At 37.1% G+C, this 19810-nt stretch overlaps 1 protein-coding gene and 1 non-coding gene across 2 annotated transcripts; one reads left to right on the top strand and one right to left on the bottom strand.

Annotated features, from left to right (window-relative positions):
- Positions 1-11578: 11578 nt before the first annotated feature.
- On the top strand, positions 11579-11737 carry LOC147505223 (U1 spliceosomal RNA). Its single transcript, XR_015194036.1, has one exon. It is a non-coding gene; the product is annotated as a U1 spliceosomal RNA (small nuclear RNA).
- A 963-nt stretch (positions 11738-12700) lies between these two features.
- Positions 12701-19705, bottom strand: LOC147505222 (eukaryotic translation initiation factor 3 subunit D-like). Its single transcript, XM_086557817.1, has 2 exons — positions 17848-19705; positions 12701-12948 (listed from the first exon to the last, which is right to left on the bottom strand). The coding sequence occupies exon 1, from the start codon at positions 19542-19544 to the stop codon at positions 17850-17852; it is 1695 nt and encodes a 564-aa protein (XP_086413943.1). The 5' UTR covers positions 19545-19705; the 3' UTR covers positions 12701-12948; positions 17848-17849.
- Positions 19706-19810: the final 105 nt, after the last annotated feature.

Here is a 19810-nt window from a genome sequence, read left to right as displayed (position 1 = left end):
GACCATTCCGTGAACACTTTCGTATGATGAGTCCGAATAGGAAGAACTACACCATCCGGGAAAGCCAAGATGGAAGACTTGCTATACCGCAAGGACTTGGCACTTCCCATTGAGAATGAGGGAGTAAAACCGAAAAAGATCGATGAAATTTGAGTGGAAAAAGCTTGACGAAAAAAGCGATTGGATACATTCGACAAATGGATTGACGACATGTGTCTTTCACCATGTGGCCCAAGAGACTACAAAATTTCCAGTCTATGGAAGAAACTTCAAGACCTTTATGAGAGGAAGTCGGTGGAAACAAAGTGCTAGTCGTTAAGAAGTTTGCGCATTACGAAGTACCAAGAAGGTTCTTCAATGTCCGAGCATCTTAATGAAGTACGAATATCATCAATCGATGCATTTGATGAAGATCAATTTGGGAGACGAAGTTGAGGCTTTGTTTCTATTAGGCTCTCTACCCGAAAAGTTGGGAGACATTAGCGGTTTCTCTACATGGAGCGACCAGGATGGAATTGTTACCATGGAGATGGCTACCACGCCTTTGTTGAATGAGGAGACTAGAAGGAGTGCAAGCGCTCTTCTCACTCGCAGATCCTTTTCACGAGAAACGGGGAGAGGTCAAAACAGAAAAACCATCTCGCTCTAGAGGTGATGACGTATAAATCTATGGGTGAAGCTAGAACTCCTAAGATAGAGAGGCAATGTTACTATTGTGCCAAAAAGGCCACTTCAGATATGAGTCTTGAATAACAAGAGGGATGAGAAGAATAACCGTACATGAAGAAGACATGGTGCGAGGAACGGAAACACAGCCGAGATACTACCGCACTAGTCGGCGACCTAGTGGGAATCAGGTCGATGTGGTGTGTCCGCCTTAGTACCTCATGTCGGGATACGAGTGGGTGATAGATAGGAGCATCCTATCACGCCACAATCGCCGCGGGGATTCTTCACTACCTACAAATGGTGAATATGGTGAAGTGAGGATGGGTAAATGCTACGTCTCAAGATTATAGGCATTGGAGATGTTCATATAGAAACCAATGTCGGCTACACCTTGACACTTCAAGGATGTAAGACATGTCCCCGACATACGGTTAAGCCTAATTTCGGCCGGAAATTAGATGACGATGGCTTTGTAAACTCGTTTGGTAACGGGGTATGGAAACCGAAAGCGCAGGTTCCATTGTAGCAGCCGGAAGGAAAGAAAACTTGCTCTCTTTACAAAACACAGGCTAGTTTGTGTAAAGCGAAGCGAAACGCGCGTAAGAAGAAGCTTCATCCGAACCGTGGCACAAGAGAGACGCGGTCACATGGGCATAAAAGGGATGGAAGTTCTTGCCAAGCAAAAGGCCATGCCGGATTATTAAAGGTACACATTTAAATACATGTACTCACTTGTTTGGTAGGAAAGCAACACGGGTGTCTTTCCAAAGATTCCCGTCTCATAGAAAGGACATCGCCCTTGAGCTAGTGCACCGCACTTATGTGGTCCTATGAGAGTGAAGTCCCACCGTGGAGCTTCTTTTTGACATTCATTGATGATCGTCAAGAAAGATATGGGCCTATAGTCCGCGAAGACCAAGGATGAAGTACTTGGCGTGTTTGAGAAATTCCACAAAGATGGTGGAAAGAGAGAGACCGGGAAGTTGTTGAAGTGTATTCGCCGATAATGGGGGTGAGTACATTGGGCCATTTGAAGAGTATTGCCGAGTCATGGGATTCGTCATGAGCGGACCGTTCCCAAGACACCGCAAACATAATGGAATAGCGAGAGAATGAACCGAACCATTGTTGTAGAGGGATGAGATGCATGCTATCTCACTCTAAGCTACCTAGAAGCTACCGGGTAGAAGCAATGTGTATGTGGTAGTGCATGTGATCAACCCGTCGCCGCAAAGCCTCCGAATAGTGATTATCCGAGAGAGTATGGTCGGCGTAGATGTTGATTATGGATACTTGAAGGTATTTGGGTGCGGGGCATTTGTGCATATTCCGAAGGATGAGAGATCCAAGCTTGATGACAAAGCCAAGCGGTGCATTTTTCCGGGTTATGGAGATGAAAAGTTTGGTTACAAACTCTATGATCCGATTAACAAGAAGGTAATCCGAAGTCGAGATGTTGTGTTCTTAGAAGACCAAACCATAGCAGACTTTGAGGAGGGTGAGAAGCTGAGGCTTTCACCAATGATCTTGTTGATTCGAACCGAAAGTTCCTACCGTGGAACGTCGCGAAGGCATTGAGAATGCAGAGAACCATGAGTTTGAAGCTCATGATGAGAATCCTATTGCTTCATGATGGGATAGAACCTATTGGTATAGAAGATGCGATGAGAGATGCATGAACCACCACCGAGCAAAGCGAAGTCTGCAACCTCCCCGGCACCGGCCGATGGGGCAAGGAGGTCCCGACAGGGAGAATAGCTTCAACCAGGTATCCACCACATAATGCGTGCGTGCTACTATCGGATGGTGGAGAACCTATGTACTATCAAGAGGCACTTGAAGGTACGCATAAAAGAAAAGTGGTTGAAGGCCATGCATGACGAGATGGATTCTTTGCATAAGAATCACACTTATGAAGTTAGTTGAGAAACCCACGGGGAGAAAAGTTCTCAAGAATAAGTGGATATACAAAATCAAGCATGAGGAGAACAATCCTCACCCAAGGCACAAAGCTCGCCTTGTTGTGAAGGGATTCGGTCAAAGGAAAGGGGATTGACTTTGATGAGATTTTCTCTCAGTAGTGAAGATGACTTCTATCCGGGTGGTATTGGGTATGGCCGCAAGTATGAACCTAGAGGTTGAAAGCAGCCTAGATGTTAAGACAACTTTTCTTCATGGAGACCTTGAAGAAGATGTCTACATGGACCCGACCCAAAGGGTTTGAGGTCAAAGGCAAGGAGCACCTAGTATGCAAGTGATAAAGAGCTTGTATGGGTTGAAACAAGCACCGAGACGATTGGTACATAAAGTTTGACTCCTTTATGGCGAAGCAAGGATACAAGAAGTCCGCTTCCGATCATCATTGTGTGTTTGTTCGAGATTTCCGGATGGGGATTTCATTGTCTTTATTCACGTATGTGGATGATATGTTGATAGTTGGCCCAAACATCAACAAGATATCCAAGTGAAGAAAAGACTTGAGTAAGTCCTTTGAGATGAAGGATTTGGGTCAAGCAAAGCGGATACTTGGGATGTGGATCACCGTGACGAAAGAGTGGAAGTTGTGGCTTTCAAGAAAGCTACATTGAGAAGGTGTTGAAGAGATTCATGGATCAATCGCCGCCGGTCGGTTAATCCGCGGTGGCTAGTTCCGCATGACCAAAGAGATGTGTCCCTAAGGGTGAGCATGAGCGAGTCGGATGGAAAAGATTCCTTATGCATCCGATGGGCGCTTTGATGTATGCCATGGTGTGTACTAGACCCGATATTGCTTTTCGCCGTTGGGGTTGTAAGCGATTTCATCAAATCCGGGTAAAAGAGCATTGGGAAGGTGTTAAGTGGATATTGAGATATCTCAAAGGCACTTCCAAATCATGTTTGTGCTTTGGTGGAAGTAAGCCCTTACTTGAAGGCTACACCGATGCGGAACATGGCGGTGATGTTGACTCGATGAAGTCCACCTCCGGTTATCCGGTTACTTTTGCGGGGGGAGCGGTTTCTTGGCAATCTAAGTTGCAAAAGTGTGTTGCCCTCTCCACTACGTAGTTTAGTATATTGCGAGCCAATCGAAGTGTTGCAAAGAGTTGCTATGGATGAAGATGTTCTTCGACGAACTAGGGCTAAAACCGCGAAACAGGTTTTGTAGTCCTATGTGATACCGATCGAGCGCCATCCACTTGAGCAAGAATCCGAAGTTTTCATTCTAGATCCAAGCACATACATATGCGTTATCGATGGATTAGAGAAGTACTTTCGAAGACAAGCATTTGTGTATCGAGAAGATCCATACCGACAAGAACGGGTCGGATATGATGACCAAAGTCTTACCGAAAAGTAAGTTTGATGTTTGTTGTGCTATTCTTTAATGGCGAAGACACCCTCCCTGCTGATTTGGCAATTGCATGGAGGTATCCCCCTCACCGCTCGAGGGGGGATTGTCGGAGTTATCCCCATGAGGAGGAGAGAAAACAGAAGCCGACGTAAACGGGTTGGAAATCGGCGTGGAATGCCAGAAATGGAGGCGACTTCCTTCTCGGGGGGTTCCGATAGAATAGAGGCGACCAGCTTCATAGAGGTGACCCGCTTTCGGCTTCCGTGTCTTAGTCGCGACTTCAAGGCCACATGGGCTGGCCCAGTCAGTCTTTTTTCGTGGGCTTGCTACAAGATTCCGCGAAAGTTGGTTTTTGGAGATAAAACCAAAAAATCAAGGTTTTGGAAAACCTAACCAAACAAGTCAGAAGGATTGGAATCCAGACTAAAACAAAAGAGAGAGATAACCTTTACAGAGATACAACCCTGTAGAGAGATAAGAGTGATTTAGTAAGGTGAGAGACTGAAAGGAGAGATTGTAATCTTTCTTCTTCCCATTTTATTAAGAACGGCTCTTGTGGAAGCGGGGCATCATTAGCCGAACCACGGTAAATCTTTGTGTTGTGGTTTGCTTTTACTGCTTTACATTATTATCTGTTGTTGATAGTTGTTTAGCGAGTTGGGCATGTTAGTATAAGTAGTTTGTGATATTTAGAATTCATCTGGAGTTGAAGTGTGTTCATACAAGTTATCTGTGTAGTGGGGGAATCGATTGGTATTGATATAAACCCCAACATGAAATGTCCATAGTACCTACTCTAGCCAGACCTGGTTTACGCTTGGAGAATGAAGAGCAATCCACATTCACTTCAATAATACCAATGTCAGGTCTGCACCACTCAGTCCTTCATTTAAGGACCTTTGCCTGGCTTGCTGTTAAACCCAATCTCCACAACAAGATTCAGTCAGCCATGGAAAGCTTAAATGTCAACCTTGCCTGACTTCCTTACTGATCTCTCTTTGACATCTGTTCTAACACAGCATCTGCAAACCTACAGCAGCATTCTGAAGCAAAATTAACCCCCTCTCTGTGTAGTCGTATAAATTTTCAAACCATTTCTCTTATAGTCTCCGTTGAGGGCGTCACAACCTTTGACCGTGAAACTCAGTTACCACGAGTTTCAACAACTATCTCGTCTTCATGAATATGGCCAAGGATGCGTCATAAAAGCAACTAATGTTAAATCCAGTCACTATGATAACCTAATCGCAGTCTGGGACCTATCATCGCCTTGATCTGTCTGCTATTAGCTTAAGCTTCCAAACGATACTAGTTGTTGTCCATACTCCATAGGCATTTGGTAGATCCAATGGTTCAGTTACTCAACCTCCCTGCGAGTTTGCTATGGGGAGCCACGGATAAACGAAAAAGAAACTCTAACATGGAAATGGCTTCTGGACATGTCACTTTCATGAAATGTACAGGTTGTACAGTAATTGAAAAGTTTTTTTTTTCTTTCCGGAGTTTTAGATTTTAATGGTGAATTGCTACTTCTGAAAACCTTATCCACTACCAGCAAGTTTTTTTTCGATAAACACTACCAGCAAGTTTAATAGGGTCATTGGCATAACAAAAGTCAAATTTCAGTTGCAGCAAGTTGCTTCTGCAACCAACCATTTACACTTTCATACACCTATATCATTTACGTGTCCTCGTCGTATCCATGTCCTAGGTTTTATCATATATGATATAACTTGTGACTATAGGTTAATTTTCTTAGTTCGTAGTACTATGCTACGGTATCTCACATGCAAGACTATCTCACATGCAAGACTTCCCTGAAAACAGATGGAAAATCTTCCAAAAAACTATGCATACACATAAGATTGCACACATACTTTTGAGTTTTGACTAAAATGGTATTCCAATAGAACATCAAATACGTCAGTGCTCTTAAACAATAGCTCAATAAAAGCAAAGAATGCATGATTATATACAGAAAACCATGGATATGGAACACGTTAATGCTCTTAAAGAATAGCTCAAGAAATACAAGGAATATGCATAATAATATACAGCAAACCATAGTTTAGCAGAGGACTCACTTTGTGTACGAGCTAATCTACTATCTATATACTAAAGCAGAGACCTTTAAAAAGGATTTTCTCTCTCCTATGTGGCACTCTAATCTGAGAGTTAGTTTTTTTTTTTTCTATCTTATGTGGCACTCTAATATGAAAGATCTTTGAAGAGTTTGAGTGTATTTCTAATTCTTATATTTGGAGAATTTGAGTGTATTTCCAATTCTTATATATTTGATCAAATAAAAAAAAATTACTAAAAAAATAGGTGATTTGTAGAAATACGAATCAAACACTTTTAGTGTTCCAATTCTTATATATTTGATCAAATAAAAAAAAATGCTAAAAAATAGGTGATTAGTAAAAACTAATTTATATTTGATCAAATAAAAAAAAAATTGCTAAAAAATAGGTGATTTGTATAAACTAATTTCCTATTACAAATCATACAATTTTAGTATCTATGATAAAACACCGACTTATTTCGAATATATCCTTAACATGGCTTCAAAATATAGTTAAAAATAATTATACAAAATATATAATAGAAAATGAAAAAAAAATAACGGCAAAGCAATAATGACAAATATTTTAAAATATATATAATATTGAATGAAATTAACGACAAAAAACAATTAATGGGGAACGGAAAACTGGATGCAAATGCATAGAACTAACCTCAAATAATATTTAACGGAAAATTGAAATCGGATGCAAATGCAAGCATTAAACTAATCTTAAAAGTAATTAATAGAAAATCATAATATGGATACAACCTGCATTAAACTAATCTCAAAGAATAATTAATGAGAAAATCAAAACTTGGATACAAATACATCAAACTAACATCAAAAATAATTGTCGGAAAATCGAACCTGGATGCAAATGCATTGAGCTAACCCTCAAAGATTAAATTAACGGAAAATCGAAAATCTGGATGAAAATCTCAAAGATTGAACTAATCTCAAAGAAAAATTAATTATAAATTGGGAACATAATGCAAATGCGTTGAACTAATCTTAAAAAAAATAATTAACGGAAAATCGAAAACCGGATGCAAAATCGCATTGAACTAATCTAAAAATATATCTTGGATGCAAAACCTCAAGAAATAATTAACGGAAAATCGAAAAACTAGATGCAAACTCATTGAACTAACCTCAAACAATAATTAACGGAAATCGAAAACTAGATGCAAATGCAACTTTATCAAATAATAAACACGAAAAATCGAAAACTTGATGCAAATACATTAAACTATCTCATCTCACGAAATAAATAAATGGAAATCAAAAACAATTAATAGAAAATTGGGAATTTGATGCAAATGTATTGAACTAACCGAAAAGAATAATTAACGATCAATCGAAAATAACCGCAAAAAACAAAAATAAATAATGGGAATTGAAATTGGAAAATTGGGAAAATATAAATAAATATAAAAAATCAGGTTTATGTTGTGGGCATTAAGCTGTCAAAACATAGTTGGGTATAGTTTTGCATTTTTAAAATGATGTTTATCTTATCTCTTTCCAGATGATTGGGAACTCCTTGCTATTCAAGTAGCTTCAATATATATGAACTTCGCCTTATTAGGCAATCTCACAAAAATTCAATCAAACTTCTATTATTAAACAAAAAAATGAAGTTGAAGAATTTTATCAAAGGTGATTTTTTTTTTTTAATGGAGAGTGAGGTTTTCACGTTATAAGAAATTTGGTTGAGTGATCAATATAATATTAATATATAATAGTTATGCATATTTGCAAATATTTTTTAGAATAATTAATATAACAACACCCATTCGTAGATAATCTTTGAAGATTCCACATAGTGAGTCATGCATAATTTAAAGAATAATTAACGAGAAATCGGAAACTAGATAATCTTCGATGATCCCACATAGTAAATTAAGTATAATTTACTTTTTATGTCATGTTTTCAATGACACTACAGATGGATCAGTAGAAGTTGGTATTACATACCACATTGGATAATTATAAGGAAATTGGAAACTGGATTCAAATACATAACTGAACTCAAGGAGTAATTAATGGGAAATCATAAACTTTATGCAAATTGCATTACACTAATGACAGAGAGTAACTAACGGATAATTAGAAATTGAATGCAAATCCTTGAAAAATATTTATTGGAAAATCGGAAATGGTATGCAAATACATCAAACAAACCTCAAATAATAATTAATGGGAAACCGGAAACTGAATGCGAGTGCATTAAACTTAACTCAAAAAATAATTAACATAAAATCAAAAACCGAATGCAACTGCATTGAACTAACCTCATAAAATAATTTGTGGAAAATTGAAAACTAAATGCAAATGCATTGAAATAACCTCAAAGAATAGTTAACGGAAAATAAAAAACTGGATATAATTATATTGAACTAACCTCAAAGCATAAATAATCAGAAACTAAATGCAGATGTATTGAACTAACCTTAAAGAGTTATTAACAGGAAATCGGAAACTGGATCCAAATGCAATGAACTAATCTCGAAGACTAATTAATGAAACATTAAAAAATGGATGAAACTGCACTGAACTAACCTAAATGAATAATTAACGGAAAATTATAAATTTGATGTAACTGCATTGAACTAACCTCAAAAAATAATTAACCGGAAATCAGAAACTTGATGCAAATGCATTGAACTAACCTCAAATAACAATTAACATAAAATCTAAAATTATATGCAACTGCATTGAACTAACCTCAAAGAATAATTGATTGAAAACTAAAAACTGGATGTAACTGCATTAAAGTAAAATTAGATATTAACTAACGGGAAATCAAAAATTGGATGTAAATGCATTGAAATAACATAAAAAAATGGTTACCTAGAAATCGGAAGTCGAATGTAACTGCATCGCACTGACCTCAAGGCATAAATATCCACTTTTTTAGCCTTCTTATATGAGTAATTACAAGTAATTATGAACCCAAAACGAAAGTGAGTTTATAAAAATAGACTCTTACATGTATGCAAACTGTATAGAAATTGTAAACTATCGAACTAACCTAGAAAAACAATTAATGAGAAATCAGAAACTGGATGCAAATATATTGAACTAACCTCAAAGAGTAATTAACGGGAGATTGGAACCTAGATGCAAATGCAATGAACTAATCTCAAAGACTAATTAACGAAACATAAAAAACTGGATGCAACTGTACGTACTGAATTAACTTTAATGAATAACTAACGGAAAATCATAAAGTGGATGTAATTGCACTGTACTAACCTCAAATAATAATTAACGGGAAATCGAAAACTTGATGCAACTGCATTGTACTAACTTCAAAGAATAATTAATGAGAAATTAGAAACGGGATGCAACATACTATATTAAACTAACCTCAAAGAATAATTAATGGAAAATCATAAACTTGGTGCAAATGCATTGAACTAATAACCCTAAAACATATTTGTATTTTATGTAAGGGGAATAAATGTCTCGACAAATATAGTTTTGCATTTTAAGTATTGTTTATTATAATTCTTTTTATTGTGATTGGGAATACCTTGCTATTCAAGTATCTTCAATATTATCTTCGCCGCATTGGGCATTCTCACAAAACTTCAATTATTAAACCTAACAATAAAAAAAAAAAAAAATCGATTAGTTTTATCAAGATTTGGTGTTTCCTTTTTATAGAGAGTGGTGCAAGAAATTTAAATGAGTAATTAATATAATTTTCATATCTCATAACTATGCATAGTTGCTAATATTTTTTAGAATAATTTAATATAACGACACCCGTTCGTAGGACACGTTCATATGATAAATCTTTTCAAGTGGGAGTAGTGTATTATTTGAGGATATGGAAACAATTAATCTATTTTAGTGATTTGTACACATTAGTACGTAAGCCGAACGGTGATGATTTACCACTAAATCACCATAAATCTAATAAAACTATTATACAAGCTAGATCGAGTTTAAAATAATTTTATTTGAAAATTACAGATTAATATTCTAAACCACAAAGTGAATAGACTATCTCAATTTGATCCCTTAGTTTCCAAGTACTTATGCACCATAATCGCTGTTCATTAACGTATTTCGGTTTATTTTCAATAAAAATATATTCTGATTCAAAAATTTGCCGCTAAATCACCATAAATCTAAGAAAACTATTATACAAGCTAGATCGAGTTTAATATAATTCTATTTGAAAATTATGGATTAATATCCTAAACCACAAAATTAATAGGCTATCTCAATTTGATCCCTTAGTTTCCAAGTACTTATGTATCATAATCGCTGCTCATTAACGTATTTCGGTTTATTTTTAATAAAAATATATTCTGATTCGAAAATTTGCCGCTAAATGACCATAAATATAATAAAACTATTATACAAGATAGATCGAGTTTAAGATAATTCTATTTGAAAATTACGGATTAATATCCTAAACCACAAAGTGATGAGGCTATCTCAATTTGATCTCTTAATTAGTTTCCAAGTACTTATGCACCATAATCATTGGTCATTAATGTATTTCGATTTATTTTCAATAAAAATATATTCTGATTCGAAAATGTGTGTGAGATATTTTGTAAAGCATTTTCAGCCCACAAAATATTTAATAGATCCCGGGCGTAGGTCCGGTCCAAAATCTAGTAGTAACCCTACAAACAAAAATAAGATTCGTAAATTCTTTCTTTAACACCTATGCAGACGATTTCTATTTTACATGGACACGCAATTTATTTATAAAAATCTGTGTTGGATACATTACCCACATGTCCGTGTCGGACACGCCACAAACACATATTGTACGTGGTATACCTCAATTTTGGATGGTTCTCCATGTCAAACACTTGGTAATGTCATATAATGATATAGATTTATGAATTTGCTCGAGCTAGCTATAAGCAAGCTGAGACTAATCCGTTTGGTTTAAGTTCCATTTCTATGATGACAAACCCATGGCAATATGGTACTAATCCAAGCACTATAGATCATGTATGACACCGCAGCTTATTGTGAAATGCATCCATGGTGAGCAAGCAGAGGCATTTTACGTTCTTTGTTTTCTACTTCAGTACTTCCTAGTGGTTATGTAACATGAGTTTTGCATTGTTACTTTCAATGAAACATCTTTCATTGACAGTCAGTGTATTAGTGTATACAACATGGATGTTCCATTGGGAAAATTTACCAAGAAAAAGCTACTTGGTATAGAGGCAAATTGGCTGGGAAGTGATATTCTCAGGGTGTGTAATCAGGTTGGTCATGATCCAACTGAGCATTGCCAGTTGAACAAGGCAATGAACATCCTGCTAAAGAAAGGACCACAAACTTAGAACCCGAGTTTTGGAATTTGTTATTTGGCAATTGGTTACCCAAGGTGGGATCTGATCATATTTAGTGTTATGCACACACTCAGTTCATGAAATAGAAAAGAAGGTTTAGTCCCACATGGGGCGGCAAGAGTTTATACAGCTAAAGATGGAGCTATAAAATCATGTTCAGATGCACATTGAAACATACTTACCTGGACGGGGTCAATGGGCGATCAAGAAGGTCCATGGCCTAGGTTAGTGACCTCCATTGCACTTTGGAGGGGTGCTCGCCTAAGATATCTCCAAGTGGGATAGTCTACGTCATAATTTGTTGTAGGGGGGTACGCGTTCGCGCGGCCCCTACCCCCTACCAAATCAAAGTTCAAATTTTAATACTGGTAAATTTCTCGAGTCAGACTAATTAAACTTTTTATTTTATCAACTTAAAAACAATTTGAAGAATTTAATACGTGGCTCCACAACACCATAAAAGCTAGATACGAGTTAATTATTTTAAGAATACACGGGGAACAAATTTAATATATAAATATGAATTATTTGAAATGCAACGACAGTAGGCATTGTACCTCTTTGAAGCATCAATTCAAATATTTCAGTTGCTTCATTGTTCAGAACGTTGAAGGTTTGTGAGATTCTCCTTTAAGACATATCATCAACCAAACTCCGTTCCTTTCAGTCCATGAATTAAAGAGGTGTAACAAATGACACTTGGGACAACTCCGCTGCCAATCATGAAAAAGAGCTAACACCTGCTGGCAACTAAACACAGTCACGAACAGGAGTAGAAAATCCTCTGGGCCAAGGCCCACGCCTTTTTGGCTTCTGCTCGATTTGGTGAGGTGAGTTTAACGGTGGTTCCCTTGACAGAGTTGTTTGACATATATCAACGGATTTGAAAACATTATTAACGACCTGTTTGTAATACTGTTAACCCTTTCAAGTTTGAAACGAGTTGCTATGATATTCAAACACTTCCGGGATGCAAGTGGTGCAGTTAATCTGCAAACACTTTAAGGTTGTGAGCTGCGTTTCCAAAGTTCCGAAGTGTTTTTCTTTCCTTTCTATGTAGAATGAGCCCCATCCTGATTTAAAACTCTGATAGAAAGAGCACTTCTTTAGTCTTCGTAAATAATTGCGAGGTTGATTCTGATTTCAAGTGGTATAAAATCGCTTCAAATGAAAATGGTATAAGAATAATAAAACCAGCTCAGAAAATCAATAACTCTGTAGAAAGCTGCTATCCTCTCATATGGCAGTCAATGGGGTATAATTTTCCAGATCTCCAAGGCATTCAATCACATCTCATAAAACTAAATAACAATTTCATCATTTCAATCCAAACAAAAGTTGATGTGCAGAAAAACAAACTATAAGAACTTAACTGTCATAAGACAAATTAAACAAAAAATATCCTTGTCGATTACTGGAGAAAAAAAGGACAAAAATAAGTTAATAGGTTGACAAATTAGACGTTCTGTTGTACTCAGATAAGTTCTACCCAGCAAGAATGACATCAAGTTGACTTTCACATTCAATGCTTCTCTCTAGGTTTCCTGGAAATATACAACGGATAAGTGAACGGTTAGGAACAACAGTGGATTCTATATAGATGACAATAGTACTCAAAGATAAAGAACAAGCTAAATACAGAAAACAATAGTAACAATAATGTTGTAAGATCATGTTTCTCAAAGGTTCAGTAAGATAATGGCTACATCAAAACTTTCGTACATTCAGTCAATCCCAAATAGTCGAAGTTCAACATCTGTTTCCAAATACTGTATCACAATCCCAACCAAATGTACCGTCTCAAACCATTTTTCTAGCCTTCAATAGAATTGCAGATTCAATTTACTGTAACTTGGAAACCTACTCCTAGCTTTATAAACAATACACTCTCATAATCGACCTTGCCAAAAACTAATAAAGAACTAGAACTAAACATCAGCAAGTAATAAAATAAATAGTCACGACAAGACACGGATAATCTTTCGAAGTTCATTCAACAAGTCGATGCCTCACCCAGGAAGAGTAAAAGAAGCTATTCACTTGTTTGATTTATTCTCAGCCATTTGCCAGGAAAACTCATGGTTGATTCATCATGTCCATACTGCAATAGCTTCGTTCCCAATAAAAGACCCAACAATTGAAATTTTAGACACGAGAAAAATAGCATTCCCACAGATTGTGCTTAATATCCAGGAGCGTCATTAGCTTCCACGGTAAGTCGTTTGTTTGAAGGTTTCATGAGTTTGCTGTTTGGTGTAATCTCATATAAATTTCACCTCCTCAGTAGAGGGATAGCAAACCATAACAGACTAACAGGAGCCTTCCAATTGGAATCTTCGTTTCCATGAAGATGTTTTCTTAGCCCTCTCTAAAACGTACTGGTGACTATTAATAAACATTGTCAACAAAAAGGATAAGAAACATACAGACTATGCAGAGAGGCAGGGGTACACATTTAAGTCATCAGCTCAAACCTTAATGACTCATTGCAATGAAAACATCAAAAAACATATGACCTGGTGATCACTCAACACAAATGGCTTGAAATACCAGTCACAAATTAGACCCCAGACCAAAGCCTTGTTATTGTAGATGCCTTTCTAAATACCAATAGCAATTAAACTAACTTCCTTCTCACCTAACAAGTACTTGTTAACAGATAACAAGCATTCCTTGGTCCTTTACAAATATTCCAAGGCACAATTGGGCTACCTAGGATGCCAATTTGGCACATGGTTCCTAAAAACTCTGTATATTTAAACATAACAATTCAAACAAAGAGACAGTCCCCAAAAAACCGATGGGTAAATTATTCAATGGTTCTACTAAACGTTCCTGGACAAGAATAAAAGTAAATTTGATGACAAATTAATCGGACTTCACACTCTGGTAACATTATGTCCTCCACTGATAACAAAAGTTCAAGATGGACTCCTGCAGGACAGAGTTGACATTTTCTATCGAAAGGATGAACCAATGTTCTAAGAACAACTTCATTGGATAATAAAGACTTCCATCAAAATCACCAAAATAAAGTTGCATTATCATAGTATTGTGCAAACTATAACCCCCAAACATTATGACCTCTCTGACAAATGGTTAGTATCTAAATACCATATGTTAAGCTCAAATTAGATCATCGCAGGTACTAAGGCTAGACTGTGTTAGACTCATTAAATGCCACCATCAAATTCCAACTGCTTATCTATTGAACTATTACAATGCAGGATGATGATTCAGGTGTTTCTGTGACAAATTACTAACTTGCAATACTGTATTTACTTTTATTTTGCAATTTTCTGTGTAAAATAAATATTAGTTAAACCGAAACACACTTCAATGCCATTTACCGTCTCAAATAACACTATGAAGCTCAAATTAAAAATAAAGAAAACAAGAACACAGAGCATGTGAACAAAAAAATTCATAACATGAAGAAAATAAAACATAACACTCGTCATGATGTATCACCTTCTTTGTCAGAACTCTTCTAAAATCAAGAATATTAACATTCTAGTCCATCAGACGTAGGATTCGATCTACAATCTCACTTTCCATCATGCCTCCATTTTTTTTCCAATGACAAATGGCATATGTTACAGTACTTTTACTTGAGGGACGTTTCCCCATTTTTTTAGGATGTAAAAAACCCTGTGTTACATGGACACTCCATATTTTCAAAATATTCTGTATCGGATACATATCCACATGTCCTTGCTGGACACACCACGGACACATATTGCATGTGATCTACTTCATTTTTTCATATTTCGCCATGTCAGACACTTCGTATACATGTCAGATACAAGCACATGTATCTGTGTCAATGTACCTTAGAAAAACCCCTATACAAAGAACCATATATTCGTTTCTCTCTTGTTAATTCAGATTTCCATCTTCTCTTATTCAATAACTACTATTTGATACAATAAAAAAAAATATTAATAATATCTTTTTTTTTGGTAGGCAAGCGGGGTAATATCAAAGAGGATTACATTTACATTTAAATTATTAGCCAACCCCCCTCCTCTTTTTCCCCATAAGCCTAATTACAAGGAAAAAGAAAGCAGAAAAGAGAGGCAAAAATTGCAAATAGCAAGCAACAGTTCAAAACCAGTTGCTAATCAAAATCAAAAGCAACCAAGGTTTAAAATAAACGCAGAGGCTTAAGCCTCACTCACTTTTTTTTTACTACTTAACCGCTCATAACTTCTTTAAAGATTAAAAACACCCTATTAAGTTATGTTTTGAGCATCAAAACACCTCATTCCATTAGAAATCACATACTTCCATCATCAAATTCCATTTTCCCTCACTCACTCTTCTTTTATTATTATTGAGGCTTAAGCCACAAGCGCCTCTGAGGCTCCCCTCAAGCCTCACATGAGCCTTGAGGCTTTGATGTATTTTTTAAAACACTGAAAGCAACGAACGGCACCCCTACCCAACTCCTACACAGCTTCACCAGACTACCATCTCCTCCCCTATTCCCATTTCTCCTTCCTCATCTTTGCTGTCCACCAACCTGCTATACTAATCCTCTGATAATTCGAAATCCAACACTTCATCCTCGGTGTCATACAGACCTCAAAATCTCAAATCATCTTCAGCAGACTCTTCTTCCTCTAGACTAGTGAAAATATATTCAATAACCAATGCTCTAATATATATATATATATTGAATGCAATATACAGTAAAACAAAGGCACATGATCTCGGATCAAAGTTCAATGTGATCAATTGATCCTACAGTCCTAATTAAAGTTTCAGATACCTCCAGTCAATCTTTGGAAAAGGTTTCCACTCCTCAGGTTTTCAAACCTCAAGACAAAAAACCTCCTTGAGGATTAAGGCAAGCCTTAAGAGTGTAAGCCTCATTGCCAAACACAAATATGCTCAAAAAATTCTACAAAATTATAATTAAATCAAGAAAAATGAGAAATGTGCCATTACCAATAGATTAACACAAACATTTATGTCACCCAGGATTTCATGATACAAATTTGGCCTTGCAAGGAAAACTCCACAAGGTAAGAGTCGTTGCACTAAAAGAACAACTAATGCTATTGTCACAACTCACAATCAAACACAATGGACTGCCAACTTTTCCTTAATAGAGTCTTAAATTTCTTAGTAGAAAATTTATTTTCATTTTTATAACCAATAGGAACCACCCAAAAAGGGTCCCCCACCAAGATGAGAGAAGCTTACAAAGATTGATCAAGGATCTTGCTGCAGAGCACAAAACTAACTAAACCAGTGTTCCAACTCCTTATTACACAATTACACAAACGTAATCATCTGAATTATTTCTTTCAGTGTCAATAGAATTAAGTCATTCATACCTCTTATATAGTCTATGAACAGTGTCTTAGAATTCTAATATCCTACCCTATATGGCATGGTCATATTGCTGCCGAAAAAAATTGTTCTGGCAATTTAGTCAAAGCACTCCAGTTACTCACCTTCAATCTAAGTTATGTTACATGGACACACCATATTTTGAAAGAAAAAAATGTGTCGGATACGTAACCACGTGTCCGTGTCTCACACACATATCGGACACATTTAGTATGTGATTTACCTCAATATTTTAAATTTCGCCTTGTCGGACACGGACACACCTATCCATGTCAATGTAACTTAAGATCTAACCATTCAATCGTTCATCATTTATATTTCAAATTTTTGACATAATAATCAACACTCTATTCTATTAGGTTAAGGTCACCATCATAACAAGAGTAGTCACTATGGGATATTCTCAACCACATAAGTACATAAAAAATCAATCCTCTTACTCAAATTCTTGGACCCTAAAGCAGCTCTAAAAGTTATTCAGAAAATCTTACGTACTAAACTTCCCAACAGTTAACTATATCATTAGATGGGATAATTTAAACCATGGTGCACCAAAGTTCATATGGTCTTGGAATACAATACAACACATCACTTGCAGTACACAACACCTTCTTGTAATTTAAATTGACTTCAGTGTCCAAAAGAAAGTACATCTAGCTGATACATTAAAGGAGAGAACAAGTTTATAACATCATCAAAGCTTTAAAAGAAGTCGAAGCTGGCTGGAAATATCAGGTTTTATATTATAAAATTCAAATATAACTAGAGATGTGACAAGAAGCTTCAAAGATATTCTATTGGCCCCTCTCCAATGTTTACACTGTCAACTATCTATTATATTCTAAAGTGTTCATTTCAAAAAGTTCATCCTCTGAAGGAATTTTATAAACAACAAAAAATTACTACTCTTTTCCCAGTGCAAACACTATAAAGCTAAAAGTAGAGAGAGCAAACCCACCCAAGACAGCATCAATATGAAGATTCATCAATGCATATTATCACAAGCTTTGATAACAAGTAAAATAGAATCTCAAAACTTCCACAGCAAAATTGGAGAAAGGAAAACAACAAAAGAGCATTACCTTCACAATTCAGCAACAACCTCCTTGTCTTCAGCATCATTGGCTGGGGCATCAGCCTCACCAGCATTTGCCTCTTCCTCAGTAGGTGGTTGTACCTGCTCATCCTCTGGCAACGGCTCCTCAACATAATCATTCTCGAATGCATCAGCAGGAACCTCATAGATTCTCACTTGCGGCTTGGATGGGTCCTTAACCAGAACATACTTCCCTTCATTCAACTTCATGCACAAGTCAACAATAGACTTGACAATTCCCCACATGTTGGAAGTGTTTAAATTGATCTGCATCGCAAACTCCCTTGGCTTGTAACCAACCACACCTAGGATAACATGATTAAAGTGATCACGGGGATGAATCCTGGAAACATATCCCAACTTCATCACATCCGCACTGGCCAACAAGGACTGAGCAGTCCACTTTGCCAACTTATTCGCATTGTTCTTCAACTCAGTTGCCAATACAGCTCCACGCTGTGTCTCCAACTTCTTCCTCCAATCTACCCCAGAATACTTAGGATCAAACTCATTCAGTGCATTCAAAGTTATAAACGACTGTTCCCCCTTAACCTCTATCGCACTCTGAACCTCACAACGAGCAACAAGATACATATCATTATCAAGTTTCCACCTCCTGTACCTATAAGCAGCACTCGCAACCTCTTCACCCTCACTAGCAAACGGATTACCCTCCTCGAAAGTAACCTTATTCCCATCTCTAACCAAAACCTGCTGTGAAAAATTCTGATTAATATACGCAGCCTCAACACTCAATGAATACGCAGAGTTAATATCCTCCTTGGCCTCCGGCAAAGGCTCCTGAGAGGTCTCGTTAACACTAAGCAAATCTAGCTGCGAGCCGTCTCTTTTATCAAAAAACAATTTATTCCCAACCCTCTGAATGACAATATCCCACGAATACACTGACCTAGGTGCACACATCAATGTACTCAAAATGGCATCGGTAGCAAAAACAGTAGCCTTATCCTCATTAGCTAAGCGACGAATGACAGGGTCATCAGTAGTAGTAACTTTAAAAAAGTTTCTATTCTTAAACCTCTCTAATCTCTTCTCACTCTTGGGATTAACTCTATCGTAAGTTTTATCATAATACTCAAGGCCACCACAGACAAGTAAATCCTCGGGCTCGGAAACAGCAAAGGACATTTTAGTAAAAGTAGAAAAAGGTATCTGATCCAACATAGTCCATTCAGGTTGGATATCGACAGAGGATTTAAAAACCGCTGCCTCGCGACGTGGCTGGTTATTACCAGTCCTGTTCTGGTTATACAAGCGGTCACGTCTGGCCCGTTCTTTCTCCGCCTCTCGTTTCTTGGCTTCAACCTCTTCGTCTTTCCGCTGTGGGAGCTGCCGTTGCTGTTGGAATCTCCATTTGGGTCCGAACTTAGGACGCGGGGGCGGTTTTCCGTCGACTAGACGGAACGTAGAATCGTCGTCTGGGAAACCGGATGCGACGTCGTCTTCTAGAAGGAATGGGGAATCTGAGATGGGCGTTTTATTATTGTTGCTTCTCTGGTTGTTGTTGCTTCTAGTCCAGTCGGCGATACGACCGAGTTTATCAGATCGGTTGAAGGGGGCGAATGGGACGTTATTGGGGTGGTTTGATAGGAGGCTTGACGGTGTTTCTGGTGGACCCCAGCCGTCTGGATTGAAAGGCACAGTGCCGATTTCGAATGCCATTGTTTTTTTTTTTTTGGGTTCAGAGATGATAAAAAAACCCTACTTCACCTTTAAATTGGAACCCTAATTGGGCTGGGCTCGCCTGCTCAAAACCATCTCGACCAACTACCCACTTCCATCGTACTCACCCTTATATTGGGCTATTCTTTTTGGCTCATAAGTTGCTATTTTTTTCTTTTTTTTTCTTTTTTGTTAAGTTTGGGAAACTCAATTCAGTCCATTGTAAAAACTTTATAATTTTTTTTTCCAACTTTGCCTCCTACTTT

Source organism: Coptis chinensis, chromosome 4, assembly GCF_015680905.1.
Source record: "Coptis chinensis isolate HL-2020 chromosome 4, ASM1568090v1, whole genome shotgun sequence".
NCBI classification, from domain to species: Eukaryota; Viridiplantae; Streptophyta; class Magnoliopsida; order Ranunculales; family Ranunculaceae; genus Coptis; species Coptis chinensis.
Note: the sequence above shows the minus strand (reverse complement) of the source record. Positions and strands in the feature narration are given on the sequence as shown.